The sequence below is a fragment of the Truncatella angustata genome (genome assembly GCF_020726525.1).
Source record: "Truncatella angustata strain MPI-SDFR-AT-0073 chromosome Unknown BKA67scaffold_1, whole genome shotgun sequence".
Taxonomy (NCBI): domain Eukaryota; kingdom Fungi; phylum Ascomycota; class Sordariomycetes; order Amphisphaeriales; family Sporocadaceae; genus Truncatella; species Truncatella angustata.
Genome location: NW_025763381.1, coordinates 7,562,059 through 7,588,294, shown reverse-complemented (window position 1 = coordinate 7,588,294; position 26,236 = coordinate 7,562,059). Strand labels below are relative to the sequence as shown.

Sequence of the window (26,236 nt, the reverse complement as noted above, 5' to 3'; positions counted from 1 at the left end):
AACAGAACGGAAAGTAACGATCGTGGCGAACGCTATCTGCAGTATTATTAGCGAATCATCTTCGTGTATATATTGACCAATCCAATCACTAGTTATTACATGGCTGCTGAACAGCGGGGAAAAGGGGTTCTGGAGCGCCCGATTACCTATGTAGTAGAATAATGTACAACAAGAATAATACTGAAATCCAAGTAACAGTTATGTTAGCTTCCTGGCCTTCTTTTTTGATGTCGTTTCCGTCTTCCTGATTGCTATACAAATCAGAAGACCGTATGCGTTGTTTTCATTCTGGTATAACAAAAACAAAAGGGATGACCGTAGTGTCACCGAAGATCCACGTGTGCTGGCACTTTTGCAGGACTAAAAGACCAGTCGCCATTTTTGACATAAGCAATTTCGTCACGAGAGGTTCCAAGGCCTCCTGGGTGCCGCATCGCGAACTAATTCGTGGCGCTTCAAACCTGAGCTAACACGCTTGAGCTTGGCGGAAGTTGTGCCACAAGATGTACACCTTGTGAAACAGAAATGTGCATTAGAAACTGCGCCCTAATAACTTGAACGCAATAAAGGGGCTGTAAGATGAGAGTCGACCTCAACAAATGATTTTAGTTAATTGTTTGTAGTTCGACATGGGTCACCTTCATGGTAGACACTGGTTAGGTAGCCACGGGTTGCTAATGATTCTTCGGCAAAGGTCGCAAGCGCTCAGAAAACGTAGGTTATTCCTTCGAGAAGCATACATAGTTTATTCTGAAAGAAGACCCACTTTGATAACTATTGACCGTTAGTAGGTGCCCAAACTTGTTCTTGTATAGCGAATGTATTTACGATCTTCAACCGCCCAAGATCAATATCTCTTAGTATAAGTCCTCGCAGATGGGTTGCTTGGAGACTGTTCATTCCGGCAGAGAAGGAATCAATGGTTGTTTCACCGACCTCGCACCTCTAAAACCGGACCAGTTTTGAGGATTCATTCTTCGAGTTCTTGGACTGTCAATTTTAGGCATTATGTATTGCCCGAACTTTCAGCCGCTGCATAGCTGGCATTTATAACGTTAAAAGGACTCGTTGTAGACAAGTCCACGCACTATGAATTTTTATCAGTCAAAGGACATTCGACACCTTCGGATATTCTTGCCACAACTTCTCTTATGATCTAAAAGAAGGCATCAGCGTGGCTGTTTGCATAATCAATAGCGGACCAAACATGTTCTAGAAACACCTGGCTCTCTATATTACTAGTAGTAACCCAGGAACTTCACAATCAATACCAAACAAAACAGCTTCTCTGACCAGTGGATGAGATCGAGTCTGACCCTCGATATTGAGCGGTAACACCTTCTCGCCGTTCAAAGTATGATACGATCATCCATCCTGCCCACAAAATTCCATGCGTTAGGATTGACGGGATGTGGCACAAAGAGATCATTGGTTCACCTTGAGTTCGGCGGATTGTTCGAATTTGACATGGTCTTACCTTTATGACCATCAAGGATGATACACTCATACCTCTCGCCGTCAACCGTATAAATAATATACATGGTAGAAATTGCGGTGGCGAGCGCAGGTAATTTCATACCTTATCATTATGTGGTTGCAGCCCAGCTCAAGATGAGACATCGCAGTGCATGGGAAATGGTTGTTTGTACAACAGAGATAAATTCGAGTGGCTCGGAGGTCGTCTTGGTTATTCACGGAGGGAGTATCCCGTTTCAACTGTCCGCGGTTATTACTCATTAGTACATGTTTCGGTCCTGTTCAGTATGTGAGGTCCGCTTGACAACATCATCCATCGTACCGTGTGACAGAACATACGCTCCAAGCTGCATCCCAATATGCACACCTGTATTAGTGATCAGATCTCCTTAACTCACCTGGCAGCTTACTGCCCTTGCTTCTCACGAAACGACAATGCCTTATAACATCGATCCTACTTGCCTTTTCAGCTAGCAATTTCAAGACATACGGGATTGTCCACACAATCTCCGGATTAGCCGCTTTGATGGCCGAAGAGACGGTATTATGAGTTTGTGGCACGTAACCGCTCATCGAGTAGATAGTTTACGCTTGTGAATTGCTCGCATATCTGGGCTCATGCCCAGCGCGTGTAGAAAGGGCAAGAATATGAAGGATGTCACGTCCTGCCCGTGGACGCCTGTCACCATCAATTTCTAGTGGTTGAAATCGATGGGTTTTGGAATGCCGGTAGAACCCGAACTGTGGAACGTGAGGCATCTTCATAGGAGCTGCTTGAAATAATTAACGTTTTGAAGATGAATTTTGGACGTCTCAGAATGCCGTTGGTTATCATACTTACTACGCGTTACGATCGGCTGTAGCTCCAAGTCGTAATCCGCGATGCCTCGCTTCGTTTTTGGAAATACTAAGAGTGATTTTGATCTTCATATATGGCACGCTGCCGAAGCAATTGGTCAAGTGTCCAAATCCTATGTGTTTCCGACGTGTCTCTTATGAATCGACGCACAACGCCAATGATTTCCTCAGGGAACTTTTAAGGTATCTTGAACAACATAGATGTAGCGATGGCATGGATTTATCACAAGTTGACTTCGTTTCTTCAACTAATCGTTGGAGTTGGGAGAGACTGCTGGCACTTGGTACCTTTCCTTTCCATAACAGGAGTTGATGCCGAGCAGCACGTAAAGTACACACTATAGGTAGCTTAGCGTCAAATTAGGTTAACTCTAAGCAATATATAGTCACTAACTTCAAAATAATTCAGTGATGACAACTGATAAGGCGGCTAACCTTAGTGTACTCTTGGCCTAATGCATACTCGGGTTGAAGCTTATGTATATAGGTACGAAATAGCACTCCGATAAATTCCCATGGGAATCTGATGGGACACATTCGGGGGAGTGCTCGCCCGGGCACCTGGGACGAAGAATATGACCCGGGCGGGGGTGCCATTGACCTTCGGAACGCCCAGGAAGCTCATTCACAAATAGTGGGTCATATTATACTATATGACCAAAAGTCCTGGGCATTGTCTTAGATGTTCCGCTCCTTCCTCCCGGTATCCGCAGGAGTAGCACAGGCGATCTACATAGACTGCTTATTTATTAGATCCCCGGAACAGTACGGAGCAACAATAGTCTTCGATTGGCTAGGATTTGAGCTTAAGTAGCAAAGAGGGGTTATTCAACCAGCCCCAGGTTGGTGGTGAGTCCTGAACTAACTTCACAAATGGCTGCCACCAGTACATTTGTCAGCACGTCATAGGATCCTTTCCATTATGTCTGCAATTGCAGTAACGACATCTACGGGAGGACCTCCACTATCACGTAGGATATGCTCATTTCACTTCGGAGATCCGCCGATTCATGCCTACCAGAAGATTATAATTAACTACTCCTGGGGTTTAGCCGCTGGAGATGACCGGCTGTAGCCGATTAGCACGTGACCGTCCCACGATCTCCTCTCCATTTTCACCTATGATCTTCTGTGAACATAGTTCCTTATATCGCAAACTCGTAGTATCAACCAAAATGTCTCTGCCTGATTACATCTCGTTTGAGAATCTCGATGTTCCTCACCGCGAGGCTTTCTCGCTGGCTATCAACAATATCCTTTCTACCGATCTTGCCCTGACAACTTACGCCCAAATCATTGATGGCTTACCCACTTCCGATGTTGCATGGGACCAATACTCGTCGAAGCTCCACCGCCGACACCCCATTAACGACCACGTCGCCTTATGCTCAGGTGTATTGGAGAAAGCTAAGGAGTTCCGCGCAGACCTTGACCTTGAAGCCCTCAGGTTTAGTCCGACTGTAAGTAATATCGAGACATTGACCTTGGCATCAATTAACACGAGTTATAGTTACTCCAAGCTTACCAATCGGCATCAACATCTTCACAAGCTTTTGGCTTTCGACTTATCGAATTAACTGCGGCTGCACTCCATCAGATAGGTGTCTTTTTATTCCACCTTGAATTGCGCATGCATAACTCAGCCACAACGAGAGGTTTGGATATCGAGGCTGTTACCCTATGGGAGCCAGAACAGAATCATTTTATGCGTATCATCCCCGACCCTACTTTATTCACACAGTCGCATTTTACTGCCCAAGAGCAATACCCGGATGGCTTAGCGGACATAGCCGGCTATTGGGCTGAAGACCGCATCCTAGGGGGCGTGGTTTTATTTGACCGATCGCAAAGTTGGGCTGAGAATAGCGAGCCTAATGTATATTTTCAATGCTGTCGCAAAGGGGTGACATATCGTGTCTGCCAACTCCTCAATGAGCAGCAGGACAGCTTGTTGGGTTTTCTCCAGACAGTGGATATAAACGTTACCGAGTGTCCACTTCCGATCTTACCAGGTTCGCACAATCGGGTACGGGTAGAACCAGCAGACTCGATATCAGTACACAAGGTATATAGAGATCATTGGGAGAGAGCACCGCCACGGAGGCGCTTGCGAATGCAGGAATTTATGGAACCAGATGTAATCAGTTCCTTAGATTTTCCAGAGCATGATGTAGAGGAGGAGATCAAAAGACTAAGGAGAAGAGAACCACGTTGACCATTATAAGACGGCCCTTTACAAGTTTTGCTAGTAGTTAATCGCATCTTACGATCTATTTACTACCGCGATATCTGTCTACATTATTCCCTCTCAACGTTAATGAAACCTGAGATGGGCACTTGATAGACAAGTTAATGTTGTGTCCGTGGAGATTCTATCGTTAGCAGGTTCATATTGCTAGTCTGTTTCGTCTGCTCAGTTGAGTTGCTGGCAGAGTAATCCTTTCATGTCTTCATCAGACACAAATGTGTAATAATCTCATGTATCGAATGCCCCCAGTTCCATTGGCCTCTCCATGATGAAGATGCTGCTAGTATCGCCGAGCCACTGGCCCGATCCCAGTTAAAAGAGTAACAAATATGCACTGCTTCCAAACAAAGCTTTGGAAGAGTCTTAATAGGAAATGCGGCCACATACTTTCGCTGACAGGCTAAGCAACTTGGATTTGGCGGGGAGTTCTCAAAAATTAGTTGGTACGTGACGTACAGGGTTCTGAAGTGTAGTGTGAAAGCATACCATTCTCTCGCTCCATCTAAACATCTGTATAGGTGATTCAAATGTGCAATCTATATGTGCAATTCCGGTTAAGCATGTTTTGCCTGTTACGCATTTAGGAATATTTCCTGCACACTAACGTGAGCACAATTGCGGAGCCAGACACACTGTGTTTATATTTAGACATCAAACATGAGTTAATCGATATGTATGCAGTGAGGTTGGTTAGCCGCACGAAAGCAGGAGCTTACCTGATACTTGACTGTAAGTGCAGTAAGGTGTAGGCAGAAACGGTACAGATGACACAAGATGGAAAGGTGTGACGTAGGCTGAAAGCCGAGTAATTAAAACCGTCCAGAGCCCGTTGGACTTGTATCACAGATAAGATCCCATAGCGCCGGATTAGTAGTTGGGTGGGTGACCGCCAGGAAATCCCTGGTGTTGTATATTTGTGCACCTTTCTGGCACGTACGCACGTATGCCAAAATATACTTACACAGAATACTATTCAACTCGGGTAGGTGCCGAGAGGTTATAGAGGGATCCATATCCTGCGGGCTAGGGCTGCACGGCCCCACCCTTTACATTTCAATGTGTCTCTTACCACACATGACCACGCAGTCCATAGAAAGCAGTGCCCTGTCCGTCAAACAACAAAAAAAGAGCAAAAAAGGGATTTCCCAGATTGTAATCTGGGGGAAGCGATGATGAGAGTGGGACTTGAACCCACGCACGTTTCCGTACCAGGAAGTAGGTGTTAAGGTTGACCTTAACCTGGCGCCATAACCAACTCGGCCATCTCACCGTGGTTGTTGTTGCAGGGATGCATGTCGAGGGCTATGTTTGCCGTCATCGACATATGCCCAACCCTAACGACGGTCGTTGTTGTGGGAGCAAAGGTGGAAACCCTGTGACGCCGGAGACGATGGTAACTGGACCGGTTTCTTCGCGTCGAGAGTGGAGCTGCTAGCAACTTGGTGGGAATTCCACGTAGCCTTTCATGTCTGTTGTCTCAACGGTTTGACTGCGCAGACATATTGAGAAGTTGTACTGGAATATGCTCCCGTTGGATTTTGAATATCATCTACGTGATAATTATCTGTCTGACACCTACCTTTCTATCCAGCTACTTTACACAGTAAAAAGGTATATCAAAGTGACTACACAAGGAAATGCACATGATATAGTTCCTTGAGTACTTGTGATGGGGATTCACGTGCGGCCACGATGAGAGAGACACTTCATAATGTGTCGCGAATATGAGTACACTTTTAGTTCAATTAGCAAGGTAATATAGCCAGACACAGAATGTAGTACAACAACAGATCGTTTATCTCAGTCCTTTAGTATCCAATCAAACCATCCACTTCAAATTTCACAGACATCACTTATTGACTGGTATGGCGCCTTAAAAGATGAGAAGAATACCTACGTGGAAGATAGCCCGCGAACTGGACAATTATTGAATGGGTGGAGTATGTAAAAGTGTGGTATAATCATGAAATAGCTCTGGCTCTCTATGAAATCAGAAGATAAAAAAAATGTGAACATCTACACAGGATATATACACCAATATGTACGTCAATATCGATGCAGGGCCATGAACAGGTCGACCCCGCTCATAGCAGCATCGCGCCGCCAATAATCCCGCTGAGGACCACGGCGATCATGGCAACAACTCCAGAGTCCCCTGTAGTTCTGAAAGCAGCACTGCTACCAGAGCTGTTGGTGGTGCCGCCGGTCGAGGTGGCGTACGAGCAGGTCTCATCGGTGGCAGTGTAGGTGGCAATCAGGCCGGGGTAGTTGACATCAGCGCAGCCGAGCGAGACGAGAGCCAGGCCAGTGACCTCGGCGCCCGTGTAGTTGTAGACAGTCGCAGGCATAGTGGTAGCAGTGACACTGACCAAACTCCCAATGGAGACGGTGACGCTGGAGCTGAGACCGCTGGTGACCAGGGAGTCACCACCGCTGGGACGGTCGGGCAGATCCCAGTTGGAGAGGAAAGTAGACTCGGAAATGAGAGAGGCGGCACAACTGGTAGCGGCAACACTCTCAGCGGTGGAGTTGAGCTCAGACCGGGCAGAGACATCAATCTTAGCGAACTCCGCCATCAGATAGTTGAAGTCCTCCAGTAGCGTGATCTCAGTAGAGCTATTGATGGCGACGACACCATACTCAGAAGACTCCTCACTGTATTCGTAGACCAGACCACCGCTGAGCCCCTCCATCTCATCGCCGTAGAGAACAGGGACGTTGGTGAAGGTTCGGGGACGGACGTTGTTGCAGCCGTACTCTGAGAAAAAGACAGGTATGTCAGTGGCGGCGAAGTCCACAACCAAGTCGTCGTAGCCGGACTCGGTGTAGCTGGAGTCGCCACACCACTCGTAGTCGTTCAGTCCGAAGAAGTCCATCTTGGAGTAGGTCGAGTTTTCGAGCTCACAGCCGAGGTATGCCCAGGTGTCAGTGAGCATGTCGGCGACATCGGCGGCCGAGTATCCAACACCAATCTCACGGGGTGCATGCAGGGCGATGTACTCCTTCAAATCACGGACAACGGCACGGATGTACATGGGCACCGACTCGTCAGCGTCCTCGTTGATAATCTCATTTCCAGCGAAGAATCCTAGCACGTTGGGGTAGTTCCAGAAAGCCTCGACAACACTGAAGATGTGCTCCATGTATTCCAAAGTATAGGTGCTAGATGGGTCCGTTCGGTCTATGTATTCACCATACAGTCCCGTGTTGACATCCAATAGCATGTAAATACCGGCGGCATTGAAAATGGAAGCGCATTGATCGTGGTCGAGGTCTGCGTCCAAGTTGTATACACGCACAGTGTTCACACCCAACTTTTGCATGATGATAGCATCTCGAAGGCAAGTGTCAGGATCACTCAGCGGATCGGCGCTGGAACTGAATCCGGATGAGCCTCCAGGCTGGTAGGTGATACCAATGAGATCGAAACGCTTCTGGGTGGCATCGATGACAAAGTTGGAGCCGTTGATAGAAAGGTATTCCACGGCTGAGGCCAAGCCAGAGAGTGCCGTTGTGGCCAAGAGAGCAGCGCCCTTGGAAGAGATACGAACCATGGTTGGTTTAGTCGAGATGCCGAGAGTCTTGGAAAATTGCCTAAAAAGGTATGCGGGTTTCGATGACAGGTCTTGGCAAAGAGGATCGCCGCTCTAAACCTGGCCTATAGGAAGTTCAATTGCGTTAAAAATGAATGTCTAAACGAGCGAGAGAAGAATTTGGAAAGAAGAAGCCGCGGGAAAACGATCACAGCGGTGCAATCTTCAGAGAGAATGTATTAGAAAAGGGAGTTGCATGTAAAAGAGAGAACCAAAAGGGGAGCAAAGTCATTAGAATCCATTCTGATGAGCGTACGCAATCCACTAAACCTGTGTTTCCGTAATGATTTCAAGATTTGCGACGGATATAGAGTGGGTCGGCTGACGAAGGCGTTATGCCTCTCTGGGTATAAGTGACTGAAATAGTAGTGGGCTGGAGGCTATGTTTTTCGCGTCCCTTCATGCGGACCCAACCGCCCTGAACATCGTTGCAGGTGAGGCAACGGCAATTGGATGGAACAGGCGTTCCACGTATTGATACGGCGAGTCGTACGCCCTCCAAATACTGATTGGCAACGAGGGCATGATGCACTGGCGGTAACCAGCTAGACTAGTCGGGGCCGAGCAACGCACTCGGTTTTCATGGAAATTAGTTTGCTTGTTTCAACTACCTGGGGCTCACGAGCCGCGACGACCGTTGTCAATGTGCGGCCCCAGTGTCCAATGCCGCAGATAATACGGCGCCGCGGACCTTCTCATGACAATGAAGATAATCGATGCCAAGCCGGCAGCGTGGATCATGACGGCAACTTGAAAGCCAACAGGCTAAGACCTGTTCTGCACGATGGTGTTCTGGGGAGTATATTTCGAATATAGCTGTAGAAGCACACTGGTAGTTATGCTCGCTCACCATACGTTGACCTCGGACGACGCTCTTAATGCCGAATTAGAACCACCGAATCTAACAATTTTTGCAGTAAGGCCAATACGAGCCATTCTCACCGTTCCGTAGTCTGTTTTTGTACTACTTTATAATCATAAGTCCCCACAGATAGCATAAAATAGACCCAACGACCGAGAGACACAAGGTGAGTATTCAGCCCTGAAACTTCTGTCAGCCATGAAATGGGTGGGCAATCGGCAATACTGTTCGTGGATAGTAACAAGCCCACGCTTGGTCGAGCTCCAAAAGATACTATGGAACAAACATACAACATACCTAGAGTGACCGAAGATTCAAGGCAAATGAGCGTATTTCTTATCACATTGCCAGTCCATACCTAGTCTTGTTGGCATAGAGAGCTGAGTGTCCTGCTTTTGCAATGACCCGATCCACTAACCATAGCGAAATCACTGGGCGTGTTCGATAAGCAGGCTGCGTATCTAAGTCAGCACTTTCGGAAATTCGAGGCTGCCCGACAAAGGGCTAAGAGGGAGACATTGCCGACTATTAAAATACTTTTATATCAGAAAGTATTCGTATAAATGCACTCAACTGTGTGGAGGGGAAGTTGTCGAACACAAGGTAGGCGTACCGAAAGTAGCCTGCCGATGGATGTGTCTGAGCAGTCACGACATTGTATGCTGCCGCGCCCGCTAGGTCGTACCATAAGTAGATGAAGGCAGCGAAGAATTAGAAGAGTGACCAGGAAGTTAAAAGGCTCTGTTAGCATCAAGCCAAGAAGGGTATACATAAACTTCACGATTATCTCCACCCAATTTGCCAACGTTTGTGCAGGTGTGGAATGTGCAAGGTCCGAACCAGAACTGCCAAAGCTCTTGCCACTCCAACGCATACGTCCTCAAGCAGACGATTGGCCGACTAATGGCGGACAACCATGTCTAGAATGGCTGGATTAATTTGAAGTACAGAGAACAGTTTTTTGAGCAGTGCCTAATGGCACGTTGAGCTCTATCTAGAACACAAGGCACTTTGTGCTGGTAGTTGATCCGCTGTGTAACAAAGTCGCAACACACCAGTACACCCTAAGCACAACAGCAAAACCTGTACAGCACGAAGTTAATGGTACAATACAATAGTATACATATCTTGTGTTGTACACATTGGTTCTAAATTACAAGTGGCCTTCACCTTTGGTTAGACGCGACCAATTCCAATGTACATGGATTACCTATCGGCCATCATGTTCTTGACGGAACGGAAATAGGGGGAGGAGAACTTGTCCTTCAGCTCGTCTTTCGTCAACCAATTAAAGTCCTTGTATCCCAACTTGTTGCCCGTCAGGTTGGCCTGTCCAGCCATGATTCTTCCCTTGAGGAAGAAAGTCTTCTCTCCCCTCGCCTTGATAGATGTGTCCTCGTTGAACTCGGGTTGTTGGACGTGGTGGGCTACAGGCACGCGGCCGACCAACCATGTGTTCATGTTGACACCAGCAGTGGAGTCCAGTACTCTTTGCGCGGCCTGGAGTGGGTTAGTTGCGCCAATCGTGGTGTTCTCTACAGCAAGGGACGTACCTGATGCAAGTTCTCATCTGTTGGCACATCGTCGGTGGGGAAGGACCAGTTTCCATTACCGGATTGGACAACCAAGTAGAGGGTCTGGTCGAGCTTTCGATCTAACCTCCTGACGTCGTTGGTCTTGTCGGCCTCGGTAACCCTGTCCAAGGGCTTCTCCACGGGGACAATCTCGTCAGGCTTTGCGGTCTCTCCATCCTCAGTGACACGCCATTCGGCGTCCTTTACGAGGATATCTCGTATGCGGCTTTCGTCGCTCAGGGTACTTCCGACCAGAAGCTCGTCATTCCACGCATTACGACCCTGTGCGAAGTATCTACCAAGCTCCTTGGCGGCTATCTGACCTCGCTCCTTGAATTTGATGTTCCAATCGAGATCGGGGACGGTGTTCTCCTTGAAGAAGAGGGTATGGCGGAACTCGGTGGTTAATCGCTCGTTCAAACGTTTCTGGTAGAAGAAGAAGGCGTTTTCGAAAGGCGTCAGAGCCCTGGTGAGCAAAGGCGCACGTGACAGGATGATGCCAGATTTTATGCGGTACTCTGCCTTTCGGGAGGCCGTGACGGGCGGGTGAGGTATCGTCTCTTGCGGTTTCAAGTGATGTGCCTCTGCGGACTGAGCAGCTTCGGCGGCTGCGGAGTAGGGTCGAAAGAATTGGGTTGTCCTGCAGCTGGCGCATACATTTCCATTCCCTAGAAATGGTCTGGTTAGATGCAGCTGAGGCACACGACAGTTGAAGATGGGAGACTCACTCCTTAGAAGAGCTGCAGCAGCCCTGCTACCTCTACTTGATGCGGCCATTTTTCTGGAAGTCTCAACCGGATCTTCTGGCCGTACTTGAGGCTAGAAGAGGGTTATGAGACAGCTGCGTGGTGAATTGGTCTGAGAGATGGTCTAATCCGAGTTCTATTCCTATTCGACGGTCGGTCGCGGCGACAGTCAACTTTTTTCGAAGCTCTAAGCAAACCCCCTGTCCGAATTGAACTGTGACCGCCACAATACCAGCCACATGTTGGAGTCGGAACTCAAAAGTCGGATTGAGCTGCGCCACATTTATCCTCCATCAATACAGGGCAGGTGCCGACTAATAATAAAATAGCCAGATGGCCTGACAGCCTGAGCTCAATTCGTCTCGGCGCCGGTCTGCTCCAAAGCCGCTGTTCTGATGAACCAGCACCCTTGGCACCTGTTCGGACTTGCAACTGCTTTGCCGGACTCCCCAATTTTCTTCTGCCCCTGTCCACTTTACCACACACAGTAGGTTAGTTAACTTATCTGTCCAGTCATTTCTCGCACTCGACCCCTCGTTCCTGGCTTCTCAGCCCAGTGGTCATAGTCATTGCCATGGCCATGGTCGTGGTCCACAGGGCCGTGCATTAGCTGCCGTCGTCACCTTCTCAAGTTAGCTGTTCATTCATTCATTCATTCATTCAACCAGAGACGCCACCAGTTTTGGTTATGGCATCTTTCAACTAAACGCTGAACCATAGAAAAGACATTCCATCGAACCTATCAATGGTTTTGTGTCAAAGCAGACAAGTGCCCGCGTCATCTCAACTCTGAATACCCCTAAGGACCCCTCCTCTTTCTCTCTCGTACCTCTCCGTATCCCTACATATGTAGAACGCCTGAGCGACCCGCCGGCAGATTGGCAACAGGCATAACCACACACTCCACTACGGATACGGATACAGCAACTGTTCTCTGCTCTTAGCTCCCAATGCTCGAACCCGACTGCGGCGACGATGCCTGTTCACCCCCGGGCTTTGGCTCGCCGTCTACCTTCTCAACCCTCGTCTCCTTGACACCCTTCATCCTCACCTTCGGCCTCGTCGTCCTCGTAGTCCTCCGCAACATCTTCCCTCAATTGTCCCGCGTTCAAAACTCTCGGGATGGCGAAGATCACTTTCTACCGTCCGATGCGCCCTTGTCATTACAGCAAGCCCACGCTGAACATGGCGCAAAGTCCATCAGGAGACGAGTAGCTGCCGGCGCATTCTCGACCACTGTCGGACTAGCTACCGTACTTGCAGAATTAATTCTATGCGAAATCTCCGACCTCGTAAGCCCATATGCTCGAGCGACCGCCTTGAAGATCACTGTGCCGACGCTGCTGTTCTTCCTCATCGTCGTCATACCTTTCCTTGAGCTACAGTCCTTGATCTCAGGGTCCGGATGGAGCTTTCAGAAAACTTCCAAGGGCCGTCTGCCCAGAACCGCTTGGGTTCTGCAGTTTGCAGTATTCGGCCTTTGGCTGTTCGCATTCTGGTCTCTGGGAAACCTCGTACCTGTGGGCAGCGAGTTTATGCATTCTGCCTCTCCGACAGACCGTTCCGGCGAAAGTGCCGGCGGACTCGCTCGAGCTTGTCTTGAGCGTATTGGTATTATTGGTATCTCGCTCATGGCCTTGCTCTCCGGCTTTGCCTCTGTCTCCTCTCCGTGGCATACCTTTGGTAGCAAGACCTCCCGGAAACCTGTCACAGACGCCGATGTTGCGCGGAAGCAGGCTGGACTCGATGCTACCAACGAGATGCTTCTGACCAAACGCCATCGCCTTCAGACACTACAACGTAAGGTGGCGGCCAACACATCATCCACTCAGAACTCCGGTTTCTTGACCAAGGTGGTCGGCTCTTTCCGAGGCTCAGGGGACGAGACCGAAATTCGTGGGTTGAAGTTGGAAATATCTGGCCTGGAAGCCATGGAAGCCAACCTATCAAACACACTGTCACAACTACGCTCCAGACAAGCGGACTCGGCACGAGCAGCAACTCCATTGGGTAAACTATTTCTGATACCTACATACGCCTTCAGCATCTACTGCATGTACCGGATTGCAGCGACCATTATTACCTCGTTACGACGTATCTACTCGCCATCGGCATCCTTTGCGTCCTCTGATCCCATAAATCGCTTTCTTGGCCTTATTGCCAAGCACTGGGACCCTAAACTGGACCAGACCGCTTGGGCTCGCCAAATATCATTCCTGCTTTCCGGAGTTATTCTTGCCGCCAGCGCCAACTCAGCACTCCAAACCTTCCATATCTTTGCCAAATGGACCCCCGGTCTGTTGTATCAAGCTCAGGCGAATCTTGCTCTACTCATCGGGCAGATCAGTGCTATCTACGTAATATCTGCCGCGTTGCTATTACGGAGCAATTTACCAAAGGAGGTTGGAAGTGTCGTCGGCGACGTGCTGGAAAGTGCACTAGAACCAGGCTTCGTGGACAGATGGTTCGAAGGTTGGTTCCTCCTTGCCAGTCTTGCTACGGCATGTGGAATTTGGATTGGTAGAAAGATTGGAGAGCTAGGTGAGGATTGGGACGATATAAGTATGGAAGAATTGGGACAAAAGCGGTCCTAGAGTCATGATGGTCATTTCGAAGCATTGGATACGGCTTGGCGTCACAGGCGTTTGCTCGCAAAACATTACGAATCGATATTGTCTGTGAGCTATATAATTAAGTTCTCGTTGAAATATCAAGGGAGAAGGTTTTGCCCATTGATATCCCCAACCGTGATGATAGGGATTGGTGTCTGGCCCCTTCAATATTTAGTAGGAGTCGAGATGCACTGCACAAGCCTCACATATGTCACCAGCTGTAGCTCGCCCATGAAAACTTAAACAGCCCAGCTCAACCTGCGTTACAGCGCGATTCCGACACAGGCTCCATGAGCCTGACGATCCAGGGAACTCGTACATAGAATGTGGCGTAGCTTGCTCGAAAGGTCGGCAGAAGTCGCCCGCTTCGTAGGTGGCAGTTTTCTTTTCTCATCTTTCTTTTTTTTTTTTTTTCATTTCTTTTTGAAAACTGCGCTCTAAGATTGCTCGTTGCCTCGTGGTAGGTCTATAGGGTTGAGATGCTGAGACAATGGTTCACATGCTGCTCTTGAAATTTTGGACCCTGCAATTGGATTGTGGTCCAGTCTTCTCTCCCAAACTGCACAACAGAAACATCAAAAGAGGTTGCAAGGGGGGGGGGGGGGGGGGGGGGGGGGGGTGTTACTTCAGTGATAGCACACATCTCGTATCCTCGCAACTGGCATCCACTGGTTGTGAGCTTCTAGTCTTGGTGAAAATGTCCCGAGGGGGTCGAGTTGTGTCTACACGGCGCTCACCAAGTAGTTTTCACTTCGCTAGCTAACAGCGTATACATCAAATTAGCACTGGTTCTGCTATGTGCTGTGACATGATTGCGTATTCTCGACTTCCAGGCCATTTACTTAGATTAATTCTAGCCGAACAGCCACGGTTCGACGAAACCTTCATCGTTTGTTATCAAGACAGTTCTTTGTGATTTCAATCGAGGTTGAGCATGGGGCTGGTATTGGTGAGCGGCACAAGTGGTTTTATACAAAGTTTACTGGCCGTGATAGAACACATGGAGATTCAATGTTGAAAAAACTGTTGACAGGCTCCGACTTTTGACGTAGTTGCCATTGAGTCTATCCTCCGCTCATCACGACAGTTTCGACGTGGATCGACGCGAAGGTCATCATTTCATGGTGTTCAGGAAGCCTCGTGATTGGTGAATCAGAATGTCAAGCCATTTTCAGACGCCGAACCCTATGCTGAACCTGAACCGAGAATTTCCCTTGCCGTATCGGATATCATAATGCGCGAAAGAAGCATTTACTCGTCATCCTCCTCCTCCTCCTCGTCAGCCTCAGCGACGGTCTGGGCGATACGGTCCAAATCACGCTGGCCGGACTGGGTGATGCGGCGGCCACCCTTCTCCTCATCCTGCTCGAGGACACCGATCTTCTCCAGAGCCTGGAAGATCTTGCGGTCGACGGAGCCGGAGGCGTTGACGTGGTGGCTGGGGCGGACACCTCGGTTCTTGGCGGTACCGTGGACGCGACGGAGACGGCCAACACCAACGGTCTTGCGCATGTAGACCTTCAAACGGAGGGTTAGTATACAGTCCGACCGTTTCGGTGAGACCAAGAAAACTTACGTGACGGGCAACGGAAGCAGCGCGGACGTAGAACCAATCGATGTTCTGAGGAGGAAGCTCACGGGAAGCACCGGTCTTCACAGTGTCGACCCAACCAGGAATGGGCAGCTTGCCTAGCGATCAAAGTTAGTTATTGGCTCGTTATATTCTGGCAACCCTTGCCACGAATGCCCCGACTGGTTGGAGGAAAAGGCTTAAGTACCTTGACGCTTCAAGAACGAGGAGTAACTAATGAGATGTCAGCATTGATTGCAATTTCAACAGGAACGGGGTACGCACGCCTCGATGAATTTCTGCGACTGTTGTCGGAACCCATGTTAGCATTGATCCCCATAAGCCCAATTTCTTGGACGCCTCAGCTCTATTCTTGTACGCGTTGAGATTGTATCCCATCGTATTTTCGAGTTCGAGACATTCGAGTGGAGGCCGAGCTCCGAGGTCGTTCAAGAGGGTGTTCAACTCACGTCAACATCGCGAACCTGGAAGAAATGTTAGCCTTTTCCACGGCAAGTCGAGGCCCAAATGGACAAGCGCTCCTCCGCCATACGGAGGAGCAGGAGCAGGAGCACTCACGTTAATTCCACCAGCCATTTTGACGGTAATTCTTGGTCGAAATCGGGAGATTGACTGGTTTCTGGTTGTTTGGGCGTTGGGCGTTGGTCGGTTGGCTACCAGAGTCAGAATCTCTTGATGTCGATGCGGATGCGGGTCGAGGAAGTTTTTGGTGGTTGCGATTTTGGCTTAAGGGTTTTTGTGCCCTCGGAGGTCAAAGTGGAGCAAAGAGCGAAATTCGCTGTGTGCACATACCCCCCTCTGAGCCGTGCGAATATCTCGTTGAGCTTAACGCCGAACTCGAGCCCCACTTACTCTGGCGCTGAAGAGCTTGTGGCAGCTTGTCGAGACACTCGTGACATGTAATCACAATGTCCAACTCGGATACCCAAACCTCACCAAGCTTGTAATCAGACAGCATGAGAGTATGGTCACTCACAAGATACTCAACAGTAGACCGGCTATCTGTAACATTCAGCAACATTGGCAACGCTTACTCGCTGCTCACAGTAGTGAATGCCTTCCGCTAGCAACTTCAAGTTGTTATACTTCGTAGCGCTTGTGTGACAACGAACCTACCAGGGATATCAACTTGAATCCAGCTTGGGGCCACAACTTCTTCAACGACTATTCAGGCGCGGTCGAGGCCCCGCATGTGATGGGTGTTGTTGGCCACCCAGGTTCCAACAAGAATCATCGTGTGACTGAGAATAATCTTATTGCCATTCATCTGTATTCAACTCCCAGCCTTCGCCTAAGCGATACAGTTTTCATACGTTGGTTTGTGCACTTGGCCATACACCATCATTGTTAGTTTGCTTGCTTACTAAGATTTGACGGCTGTTTCACCTGTTCAATGTTCAGTGTTCTTGGTTCTTGTATCCAGTTGTGGTTCTTACCACCAGGACCCATTATGCGTGATCTTCCGCCACTTCAGGAAGATTCTGATGACGCATGGAGATGCCAATCCTGGGTGCTGAACTACTTAGCTGGGAGGTCATTATATTTGCCGTATGCAACGCTCTAGGATAAGGTTCGACACTGTGAGGCTCGTCGGTGCATCGAATGATGACACGGTATATCTGCACCAACGGTTTTGTAGAACTTTTCCAAAAGCAGGGAACCAGAAAATTAGCTGGCCAGAACAATGGCTCAGATACTACCATGGCAGCGAGGTTACATTTTGACCCGTCTAGTGCAGTCTTTATTTCGTAATTTATGTCTATCCGTTCCCGTCCGAATATCTTTAGCATCCCATGGGTTGAGGATAACTCTCCATTCGTGTATCATCCTCCTTCGTCGGCGGAAGCACGACTAACTGTATTATGCTATTTCCGTCACGAATTTCAGAGTCGCACTCTAAATCCCCATTCCTCGAAGAGGTAGCTGTAAGATCCGATGTCTTCGTTCTACCTGGGCGCTGATCGGATGCATGTCTTTCGTATACACCTGTTCCTGAATCTGCAGTCTGTATTTTATCTCTTTTGTCGCAACATATAGCTATGAGCGCATTGAGAGCAGGGAGGCAGGCACACACCAGGCCAAAGAACATCTCGACTGCCGACCAGTACGCCACGGGTGCGAGATTCCATGTTCGATTCCGGGCGTTGGAGAGTTGTGACAGAGACATAAGTCTGAGGAATGAGACCAGCGTGATCCTGAAGAGCCAATGTTAGCCAACCCATTCATTTTCACGGTGTAGCCATACAAGGTTAACGAACGCGGATCCCAGCAAGAACATCCCGATAACTGCGGCCTTCTTCCTCCAACGCATATTCAGCTTATTCACCATCCAGAATGCAATGGCGAGGGTCGCAACGTCTAGGACGATGTTCAGTATCGAGTGTGCCCAGGAGATGGCACTTAGGCTATCACACTTGCCAGAGAGCTCGCCGTCCCACCCGTCCCAGAAGCTGGCCACAGGCTGACATTGGAGAGTATCCGCAATGGCGAAAGTAACGCCAATAACTGCATTGATGACGATGAAAGTAATGATAGGTCTACATGCGCTTGTGGTGCCGAAGACGCGTAGGTAGAAACAAAGGATTGAGATGCGCGTGGCAGCATTACCAAGCTTGTAACCGACGGCGGCGATGAAGAAACACTCAGAAACGTTTGGGTTAGCAACGGCACTGGCACTGTTGACGGAACGTCTTACTTTATACACTGTTGACACATCCTCGACTGGCACCTTCCATTGGTCCTTGCCCATACCATACCATGCCGCAAGGAATTGCCCAACAGCTGCGTCCATGGTCAAGATCTAAGTGGAATCATAAGTACATCTTTCGATCACCACATAGCATGTGGCACTACTCACCACAGCAATCACAATAGTCGAGTCATCCCATCCGATGCCTCCTGCCAGACCTCGATACTTCAAAAGCACTCTTAAACCGATGACGACCGAGGCAACTATGGTAGAAGCAATAACGAAACCACGGATCGCCCAGGAGATATCGCGTTCGGGTATTTCGCAGAGTATTGATGTTTTGTTGAGCGCTGTCAAAGCATCTTTTATTGAGCATTCCTCATAGAAACATGGCGAGAACGTTGCCTCGAAATCCGAGTTTGTGAGTCTGCAGGACTGCGAGCTTGCATTACTGGGTGGCGAGGTTCGAAAGCAGTTGATCTAGAATCGATGTCAGTCTTTATCTTTATGTTCATATCTTCCAAGGCAATAATAAACACAAGATAGCATACAGCACAAGATGGCAAGTCTTCAGCAGTGACTTTGGCAAAGACGGGGGCACAGAAGGCCACCAGGACTACAACCCTGCAGACTTGCCGAATGACAGCCATATTGGATCGCGAACATTACTGTGTTACATCAAGAACAGCAAGCCGTTCAATCTTGCAAGTGAAGTAAATGCCTTAGATAGTGAAACACTCAGCCCTGCTTCTGGGGAAATTTAATCGCGGAAGTACAATACTTGAAATGGATCCTGAATTGACATGTAAAAAAGATGCATCATTTGCCTAAGATCGACGTGTCTGCAACGCATCTTTTTTTTTTTAGCAGATATTCTAGTTTAGCGTTTTAGTTTTACTATGAGCACTTCTCGAGTTTGGGTCATACATCCATCGTCGTAAAGTGGAATCAATACTAATGCACAGACGCCATCAGAAGTTTATTTGCACTGGCGAATTCTCGAGCCTGTTTCAAAATCTTTAGTGGCAAGATGCCCATCAGGAGAGACCAAACGCCAAATAGATGGTATGCAATTAATTAGATCACGATCATTGCAAGTTCAGAATAAACGTTCCTTATTCGTGCCCTAACTCGAATGATCATATCGCCAAGCCTAGTAAAAGAGCTAGGTCAGGGTCGAGGGTTAACCCCCCCCGCCCCCCCTGAGATATTCATGAGAAAATCGGCCATAGTGCATTAGTGTAGTGGAATATAACGGGTATTATTGCGGAAATAATCCAAGAATGCGAAAAGCCAAGCTATTATCTTAGTGCTCATGTCTGAGCGTTATCACTAACCTCGTCGTTCGAGTCATGAAGGCCTATTGAGCTTGTGGACAACCCTTGAATGCAGATGGAATTGATAGACCCAAGTCTAGCGCAGTGTCCGAATAGTGAGATAACAGACACCACCAACCAAGAGCAGCCTGTATTTGTGTTTTATCCTCCATCTTAGATTATACCTTTGCCTGCACTGTTCCTTATATGTAGAGGCCAAGGACCTGATCTCATATAGTATAAAAAAGCTCAGCCTAGCTCCTGGGGGCCTTGTACACCACGTCCCGGGTGTTGTTCGGAGCGCCCTGGCCGGCTTATTGATAGACATCAGCTTTCCTGGCTTTCTACGCCCGTTCTGGGTTGCGTGACGGGGTGCAACATCTGTTCTTTCGGCGTTCCTCGATTGGGGAGGGGGGGGGGGGATTCCCCCTTCGCCAAGCTATAGGGAAGACCAGCGTGCAGGCATACACGCATCTATCGCTTATTAACCTGCTATGGTTAGGATCAAGCATCGATAAAGTCATAGGTTTAGCCAGGTCTATGAGACTGACTATGCTTTTATCATGTGATAGTGTGCACGAGCCTTTTATACTTCTTCGGTCTATGGATAGTTCTATGTCGGAGATACCAGGTGTTTGATGATTTATATTCATCACAAGTGCGTTAAAGTTTATGCCTAGCGCTTGCGATGTCTCCCAAATCTCACAGCGGAGATTTTGCTTTTAGTGTTCACAGGTGTCGATTAGCGATTAGCGGTGTCTGGTTTTCCACTGTCTCGTCAATCTGTTAATACACTTTTTGTAACTATACCCAACCTCTATACTAAACAACATTTCACTTATTTTACTCTAGCTTTCAGATAGCCAGTACAAAGTTTTGAGCTCGACACGCCTTTTTTGGACCATTCTCAGTCACTTCGACAGCGCAAGGTGATAACTTTTACTATGGGTCCCAAGGTTAAACGCATGCCAAAGTGGAGGCAATATGTATTATATTGGGGCTTGAATTACTCAACGAATCACATCAAACAGTGGTTCGAAACCCAGGTGACATAGTATAGTGGTCAGTACGAGTCGTTGTGGCTACTCTTAGAGTTGTTCAGAACGTTTCCGACTAGACCCCGGTTCGATTCCGGGTGTCGCCATACTTTTGCATCCTTTTTTATCCAGGATGCGTCTGGTTAATTCATTCAATAGTTCTTCTGACTGATGCATCCTACCAGTTTTAGTCCTACAACATATGTTATTGTTTTGTGTTGTAGGCTATCATCATTTATTTTGCGCAAAGTCCAATTATGGCGCCGTCTGTGGCTTTATGGCTTGACAGCGCAATGGTACACCAGTTATGAGGCCTTCATGGTCATATCACTCACTAATTACCAGTTCAAGACCATCATCCCGCTTATTGTGTAATTAAAATATCTTTCTTGGTCATCCAATGATAGATAGATACTCTGGACAACTGTCACAATTGTCCATCAAATATGTATGGTATAACGATGTTTGAGATGACCGGTGGAAGGCTTGGACCTCGATCATGCGAGACTATAAGTAATCTTATAGCCAAGCAAAGAACCACAAAATTTGCTTACTGTGCAAACGTTAACGACACCTTTCGTTCCTCAAATAACGACAAACAGATCACCATGTTGGACACGGATTAGAGTTTGATGCTATAGGTACAACTTGTGTACGGGGGTAGTGTAAAAGTAGAGGCAGCATAGCACTCGTGAAGGAGGATTGCAATACGCCTAAATCTGATAATACCCTGCGCAAACTAGCCCCAAGCACAAGTCGACAGAGCGATGCGAATGTATCTTGTGGCCGTCGTACACAAAGTTATCCTAAATTCGCGGATAACTTGGTTATCTTGTTCAAATTAGTTTATACTTATGTGTTATACTCTCTCATAACAACTAATCCTCAGTTTCATGTTGATTTTCAGTTGTCATTAGGGCGCCGGTTGCCCACCGACGAGATAAATGTGCTTGTTTGCCAAGCAAGCCATACACACAAAAGTTCAGTCTGTCGCATACCTCGACTACCTACTGGTGGGAACGTGACCGACTATTTTATTCCATATTATATTGTTGAACTTTCCGTAACTAATCTGTGAAATTGATAACTTCCAAGTTATTTCGCACCACACCAGTGGAAGTTCACCAGCGACCAGTTCCAGTTTGTGTAAACTTTTGTTTCTACCACTGACCAGACGAACCAGTCTGGATGTTGAGCTCTTATTTATCAAAAGAAACCCAGTGTCCTCATATGACTATGCGAATTTTGATATTGATAAAATACATGGAGCTGTTAAGTATTGGTTGAATTGACTGGCTTGATGGTTTAACATATGCTCAGCTTGTTTAGTAGGTACTAAACTTCAGATCTGTTTAGCCACAAGCCTACATATCATAACGACATTCATTGGACAAAACAAAAGCATGGTATTACTACAGATACCGAGATATATGTCTCCTATCTCCTATCGACAACAGACGACACATAGCTTCGGCGCGTTCAAGTCGCTCGTTTCAACTATGTTCGGCACTATGCCGAAGAAAATCCTTGAAAAGGGTGATCTGCACTAATCGAATAGCGCATTGGCACTAATTTCCCAGCAATGTAACACGCGGCAGTGCTTGCCAAGAACTTCCACTCAGCATGGCCCGACAGACCCACGTGCGCGCAGTCAAAGCATATATGCTGCTGCAACATAGGCGAGATATGGAGTACTGTGATGCTACGGTGCCAAACACGTGCTTAATTACCATGGAGGGAATTTTGTTCACAAGACCCCTGGTGAACGCCGAGATTGCGTCGGAGCTTCATGCGATGATGAAAACATAGTATAAGTATTGTCGCCTGCACTGAGAGCGTCAGTGAAGTTAAAAATTACCTCAGCCCGCTCGTTTCTTGGTTGCACGCACTTCGAACAAATGGCTTCGATAATGAGGTATATTGCCGGGGTTGCACTCTTGGCTACAGGCTCGTAAGTCTTCTTCATTGCAAGTGTGCAAAACTTGGAGATTAACTGTGTATAGACATGCTGCTTGTGGGACAGGATCATGTGACTCAGTTGCAGCAGGATATCAATGCAGTCCTGATATTTCGCAGTACTGGGGTCAATACTCGCCCTACTTCACGGTCCCATCAGAGATTGATGCCGGCGTCCCTGAAAGCTGCCAAGTGACGTTCGTGCAAATGCTTTCGAGACATGGGGCGCGTGATCCTACCGCTTCCAAGACAGCCAAGTATAATGCTACAGTGCAACAAATCCAGAGCTCAACAACATCATACGGTGCCGGATATGAGTTCATCAAGGATTACGAGTATACTCTGGGTGCTGATCAACTCACCACTTTTGGCCAACAAGAGCTGGTTAACGCAGGCATGAAGTTCTACCAGCGATATCAAGACCTGACACATGACAACACTCCTTGGTTTCGGTCTTCTGGTGAAGCTAGAGTGGTCGAGTCCGCTCAGAACTGGACGCAAGGCTTTCATCAGGCTCAGTTGGCTTCGGGTGGTATTGACTCCGATTCCTACCCATACGACATCTTGGTCGTTTCCGAGGATATTGGTGTAAACAATACTCTGAGTCATAGTATCTGTACAGCCTTTGAGGACGGACCAGACGCAGATGTCGGAGACACTGCCAAGTCTACCTGGGCTGATGTATTTTTGCCTAACATCACTGCGCGGCTCAATGCCAACTTGGTAGGCGCCAACCTCACGGCCAGTCAGACGATTTACATCATGGACCTTTGCCCTTTCAACACTGTCGCGAATGCAGCCGGCAACATCTCCGAATGGTGCTCGTTGTTCACAACTGAAGAGTGGCAACAATACGACTATTACGAGACCTTGGACAAGTACTACGGATACAGCTACGGTAATCCGCTTGGTCCAACACAAGGTGTCGGTTTCACGAATGAGCTAGTTGCTCGACTCACGAACACCAGCGTGCGAGACCATACCAGCACCAACTCGACATTGGACAGTAACCCTGAGACTTTTCCGTTGGGATTGACACTCTATGCTGATTTCTCGCATGATAACGACATGACGACCATTTACAGCGCCCTCGGCCTCTACAATACCACGACGCCACTAAGTAATGTCACGCTGGAGACTGCTGCCGAAACAAATGGCTATAGTTCCAGCTGGACTGTACCATTTGCGGCGCGCATGTATGTTGAGAAGATGACCTGCGATGGTGTAGACGAGGAGCTAGTCCGGGTACTTGTCAACGATCGTGTGATCCCTCTATCAACGTGCGATGCCGACGACTTGGGTCGTTGCGGCCTGAATGCATTTGTCTCAAGCCTGAGCTTTGCTCAAAGCGGCGGGTTCTGGGATCAATGCTTTCTATAAACAATTGTGCAACTACGCCTATTCTATCATCATTAAAATACATTATTTCTCGCAAACAATGCGTACCTGGAACCAAGGATAATGAGCAAAGTACTGGAAGATTGTGGTTTCGTAATATTTTGCTTAAACATACAAACGACCGTACCCATATGCAAGCCTTTGCATCACCAAGTTCCCATCGTCCCTTTCACTGATGCTATTTGCTTTCGTTCCAGAAATTCATGAAATATGTTGGGAATGTTGTCTGTTGCTGACTATACACCGCCTCGAGGAAGCTGCCAAAGGTACCGCATCGTGTCGCGGATCTGCGGGCCCCATGCGTTTCAAAACCAGGAGTCGAAGAATAATTCCGAGTTGCTCGGAACGTTCCTGATGTGCTCGTCCCCGAAGCCGTAAACCCACGATGAATGCGAGGCTAGGAAACTGAAATGATCCGCTTGCCACTCAAACCTCAAACCATATGGCCTCATCGGACCCGTAAGGCGACTTTTCAGAGCCTCGGCCGCCTCAGCCTATGCCTTGCCAGCCTCCGCAGCACGCTTCTTGGCCAGCCCACCCAACTTCTCTGCTGCGGCCATCAGTGTTCTTGGGTCGGCGCCCTGAACCTTTGCCTGGCCATGAACTGCGACCTGCTTGCCCTCTTTGAAAAACATGAACGTGGGCATCGCGGTGATCTGATAGGCCCGTGCGATGTCCTGCGCGTGGTCAACGTTCACCTTGGCAAAAGCCAGCTGGCCAGGCACGCTGTGCTGCTCTGCCAGCTTGGTCCAGATGGGCGCAATTTGCTTGCAAGGTGGGCACCAATCGGCGAAGAAGTCGACAGCTACGTAGGTCGTGTTTGAGAAGAGAGCTTGCAGCTCTGGAAGAGATGAGGGGTGCTGCACTTTGTCCGCCATGTTTTGCTGTTAGCTTTGAGAGGGGTTTTGGGGCGCAGATGAGATTTGCTGCTTTTGTTGCTTCGTAGAAGTTGGATACCAATTTTGGTATCTTGCAAGCTTTGTACAAGTGGGCAAGCGTTGGGATATGTTAAGGCACAGAAGTGGACGGCGCTTTGTACCTTTTCTCAAGTGTTTTTAGGATGGAATTCGATGAACGACGATGGGGTTCGCGAAGATGACTAAATTGACTGGCGCAATGTCAAAATGCAGCGGAGCCAATCGGAGCAGCTGTCAGGAGATGTGGCGCACGGGAGGAATAATCGAGAACAATCACAAGGACTTTCAAGGTTTATGATTAAGCTTAATCTATGGCAGATACTGGTTTTGTTTTGTCTCACAAATTGCTCTCAGTGTATCTGAGATTGAAGGGCCGCTTTTTCAAGATATCCAACTACGTCCGCTGTACACAAGGTAAGCTACCAGACACCCATTTACCAGTGAGTGAGACAGACATTGGCCACAACTATTTAACCTTAAGACCTATCGCCAAGTTTCCAATAATGGTCCGCCAACGACCTCTCTAGGACCCTCAGGAAGATGACCAGTTTTCTATGGAATCTAAAGCAGAATTAAATGTGTTACTATTAGGTGGGTGCGGGAACATCTGAGTAGTGTGGTGTACCTGAGGAACAGCCGTGCCACCGGCACTAAACGTTGAAACAGCGCAGTAGCTCTGATAGGCCGTGCCGGATATATTCTCAAACAGCTAAACAGTTCAAAATGGCTGACAGGAGATGAGCGATTACTTATGAGGTGAGCACGGCGGGCTGAGAGGAAATGAAGAGACATGTATTGGAAACTTTTGATCCTCAAATGCACAGTTCCAATTACTTGCCTGAAGCTGATATCCCAGCGCGCCGCAGTTTGGCAATCTATCATGATGCAAGGTGTGCCACTAAGAGAGGCGATTGACGTGTTCGTACGTGGTGATTCAACTGTAAATCCACAGCGTACGAAAAACCATTTCTTCTACTTCAGAACCTTGTGAAGGGCTAAATCACCAAGGCAAGCGCTGATTGTCGCTCATGGACTTACAGTCTCGCGGTCTCGCAGTCTCGCAGTCTCGCCGTCCGTGTCGTGGCGTTCGCAAGGTTTGATCCCCACTAAACTTCTGGCTCTGCGTACTCGGGAATCATCTCAACCTGCTCTGGTTTTCCTCGGAGATCATAAAAGCAAGTTTTCTATAAAGATACGACACGTCAATATCTCAAATAAAGGCATCGCGGCTATTCGGCAAGTCATATATTTTCTTGAGTTAAGCATCATGGGTGAAGTGCCTCATGGGTCGCGCGACAAGCACATCAAACTACGTGTAACCTGGTCTTCCAACCACACCTGTATTTTGTATAAGCCATGACTA

General features: G+C 48.1%; 8 protein-coding genes and 2 non-coding genes across 10 annotated transcripts; 4 read left to right on the top strand and 6 right to left on the bottom strand.

Annotated features, from left to right (window-relative positions):
- Positions 1 to 3,199: 3,199 nt before the first annotated feature.
- Positions 3,200 to 4,842, top strand: BKA67DRAFT_550510 (uncharacterized protein). Its single transcript, XM_046101667.1, has 2 exons — positions 3,200 to 3,794; positions 3,845 to 4,842. The coding sequence occupies exons 1-2, from the start codon at positions 3,396 to 3,398 to the stop codon at positions 4,547 to 4,549; spliced, it is 1,104 nt and encodes a 367-aa protein (XP_045965351.1). The 5' UTR covers positions 3,200 to 3,395; the 3' UTR covers positions 4,550 to 4,842.
- Positions 4,843 to 5,752: 910 nt separating this feature from the next.
- BKA67DRAFT_t24 lies at positions 5,753 to 5,852 on the bottom strand. Its single transcript has one exon. It is a non-coding gene; the product is annotated as a tRNA-Leu (tRNA).
- Positions 5,853 to 6,381: 529 nt separating this feature from the next.
- Positions 6,382 to 8,427, bottom strand: BKA67DRAFT_550509 (beta-glucanosyltransferase gel2). Its single transcript, XM_046101666.1, has one exon. The coding sequence runs from the start codon at positions 8,134 to 8,136 to the stop codon at positions 6,667 to 6,669; it is 1,470 nt and encodes a 489-aa protein (XP_045965350.1). The 5' UTR covers positions 8,137 to 8,427; the 3' UTR covers positions 6,382 to 6,666.
- A 1,420-nt stretch (positions 8,428 to 9,847) lies between these two features.
- Positions 9,848 to 11,516, bottom strand: BKA67DRAFT_550505 (39S mitochondrial ribosomal protein L46-domain-containing protein). The gene is made up of 3 exons (XM_046101665.1): positions 11,340 to 11,516; positions 10,591 to 11,279; positions 9,848 to 10,537 (listed from the first exon to the last, which is right to left on the bottom strand). Exons 1-3 carry the CDS (start codon positions 11,386 to 11,388, stop codon positions 10,244 to 10,246), a joined length of 1,032 nt encoding a protein of 343 aa, XP_045965349.1. The 5' UTR covers positions 11,389 to 11,516; the 3' UTR covers positions 9,848 to 10,243.
- Positions 11,517 to 12,014: 498 nt separating this feature from the next.
- Positions 12,015 to 14,394, top strand: BKA67DRAFT_550504 (Abscisic acid G-protein coupled receptor-domain-containing protein). Its single transcript, XM_046101664.1, has one exon. It carries the CDS (start codon positions 12,308 to 12,310, stop codon positions 13,949 to 13,951), a length of 1,644 nt encoding a protein of 547 aa, XP_045965348.1. The 5' UTR covers positions 12,015 to 12,307; the 3' UTR covers positions 13,952 to 14,394.
- Positions 14,395 to 14,976: 582 nt separating this feature from the next.
- Positions 14,977 to 16,223, bottom strand: BKA67DRAFT_78640 (40S ribosomal protein S19). Its single transcript, XM_046109436.1, has 6 exons — positions 16,119 to 16,223; positions 16,010 to 16,024; positions 15,825 to 15,844; positions 15,748 to 15,773; positions 15,546 to 15,658; positions 14,977 to 15,487 (listed from the first exon to the last, which is right to left on the bottom strand). The coding sequence occupies exons 1-6, from the start codon at positions 16,134 to 16,136 to the stop codon at positions 15,221 to 15,223; spliced, it is 459 nt and encodes a 152-aa protein (XP_045965347.1). The 5' UTR covers positions 16,137 to 16,223; the 3' UTR covers positions 14,977 to 15,220.
- Positions 16,224 to 17,213: 990 nt separating this feature from the next.
- On the bottom strand, positions 17,214 to 19,104 carry BKA67DRAFT_550497 (uncharacterized protein). The gene is made up of 5 exons (XM_046101663.1): positions 18,801 to 19,104; positions 18,418 to 18,729; positions 18,256 to 18,360; positions 17,819 to 18,201; positions 17,214 to 17,755 (listed from the first exon to the last, which is right to left on the bottom strand). The coding sequence occupies exons 1-5, from the start codon at positions 18,897 to 18,899 to the stop codon at positions 17,344 to 17,346; spliced, it is 1,311 nt and encodes a 436-aa protein (XP_045965346.1). The 5' UTR covers positions 18,900 to 19,104; the 3' UTR covers positions 17,214 to 17,343.
- Positions 19,105 to 20,610: 1,506 nt separating this feature from the next.
- Positions 20,611 to 20,709, top strand: BKA67DRAFT_t26. The gene has a single exon. It is a non-coding gene; the product is annotated as a tRNA-His (tRNA).
- A 1,803-nt stretch (positions 20,710 to 22,512) lies between these two features.
- BKA67DRAFT_654343 (histidine phosphatase superfamily) lies at positions 22,513 to 23,938 on the top strand (the record flags this gene model as incomplete). The annotated part of the gene is made up of 2 exons (XM_046106544.1): positions 22,513 to 22,553; positions 22,606 to 23,938. 2 exons carry the CDS (start codon positions 22,513 to 22,515, stop codon positions 23,936 to 23,938), a joined length of 1,374 nt encoding a protein of 457 aa, XP_045965345.1.
- A 512-nt stretch (positions 23,939 to 24,450) lies between these two features.
- Positions 24,451 to 24,834, bottom strand: BKA67DRAFT_509356 (thioredoxin-like protein; the record flags this gene model as incomplete). The annotated part of the gene is made up of 1 exon (XM_046097236.1): positions 24,451 to 24,834. One exon carries the CDS (start codon positions 24,832 to 24,834, stop codon positions 24,451 to 24,453), a length of 384 nt encoding a protein of 127 aa, XP_045965344.1.
- Between the last annotated feature and the right edge of the window lie 1,402 nt (positions 24,835 to 26,236).

What these genes read in the sequence shown, in the direction of transcription:
- BKA67DRAFT_550510 (XM_046101667.1), top strand. Translation starts at nt 3,396, where the DNA reads ATGACCGGCTGTAGCCGATTAGCACGTGACCGTCCCACGATCTCCTCT. An exon ending in CCCTCAGGTTTAGTCCGACT is followed by an intron (nt 3,795 to 3,844) that starts GTAAGTAATATC and finishes CACGAGTTATAG; the next exon opens with TTACTCCAAGCTTACCAATC.
- BKA67DRAFT_550509 (XM_046101666.1), bottom strand. Translation starts at nt 8,136, where the DNA reads ATGGTTCGTATCTCTTCCAAGGGCGCTGCTCTCTTGGCCACAACGGCA.
- BKA67DRAFT_550505 (XM_046101665.1), bottom strand. Translation starts at nt 11,388, where the DNA reads ATGGCCGCATCAAGTAGAGGTAGCAGGGCTGCTGCAGCTCTTCTAAGG. An exon ending in TGCTGCAGCTCTTCTAAGGA is followed by an intron (nt 11,280 to 11,339) that starts GTGAGTCTCCCA and finishes GACCATTTCTAG; the next exon opens with GGAATGGAAATGTATGCGCC. An exon ending in CAGATGAGAACTTGCATCAG is followed by an intron (nt 10,538 to 10,590) that starts GTACGTCCCTTG and finishes AACCCACTCCAG; the next exon opens with GCCGCGCAAAGAGTACTGGA.
- BKA67DRAFT_550504 (XM_046101664.1), top strand. Translation starts at nt 12,308, where the DNA reads ATGCTCGAACCCGACTGCGGCGACGATGCCTGTTCACCCCCGGGCTTT.
- BKA67DRAFT_78640 (XM_046109436.1), bottom strand. An exon ending in TCGCAGAAATTCATCGAGGC is followed by an intron (nt 15,774 to 15,824) that starts GTGCGTACCCCG and finishes ACATCTCATTAG; the next exon opens with TTACTCCTCGTTCTTGAAGC. An exon ending in CTGCTTCCGTTGCCCGTCAC is followed by an intron (nt 15,488 to 15,545) that starts GTAAGTTTTCTT and finishes CTCCGTTTGAAG; the next exon opens with GTCTACATGCGCAAGACCGT.
- BKA67DRAFT_550497 (XM_046101663.1), bottom strand. Translation starts at nt 18,899, where the DNA reads ATGGCTGTCATTCGGCAAGTCTGCAGGGTTGTAGTCCTGGTGGCCTTC. An exon ending in CGACTATTGTGATTGCTGTG is followed by an intron (nt 18,361 to 18,417) that starts GTGAGTAGTGCC and finishes GATTCCACTTAG; the next exon opens with ATCTTGACCATGGACGCAGC. An exon ending in ATGTTCTTGCTGGGATCCGC is followed by an intron (nt 17,756 to 17,818) that starts GTTCGTTAACCT and finishes TTGGCTCTTCAG; the next exon opens with GATCACGCTGGTCTCATTCC.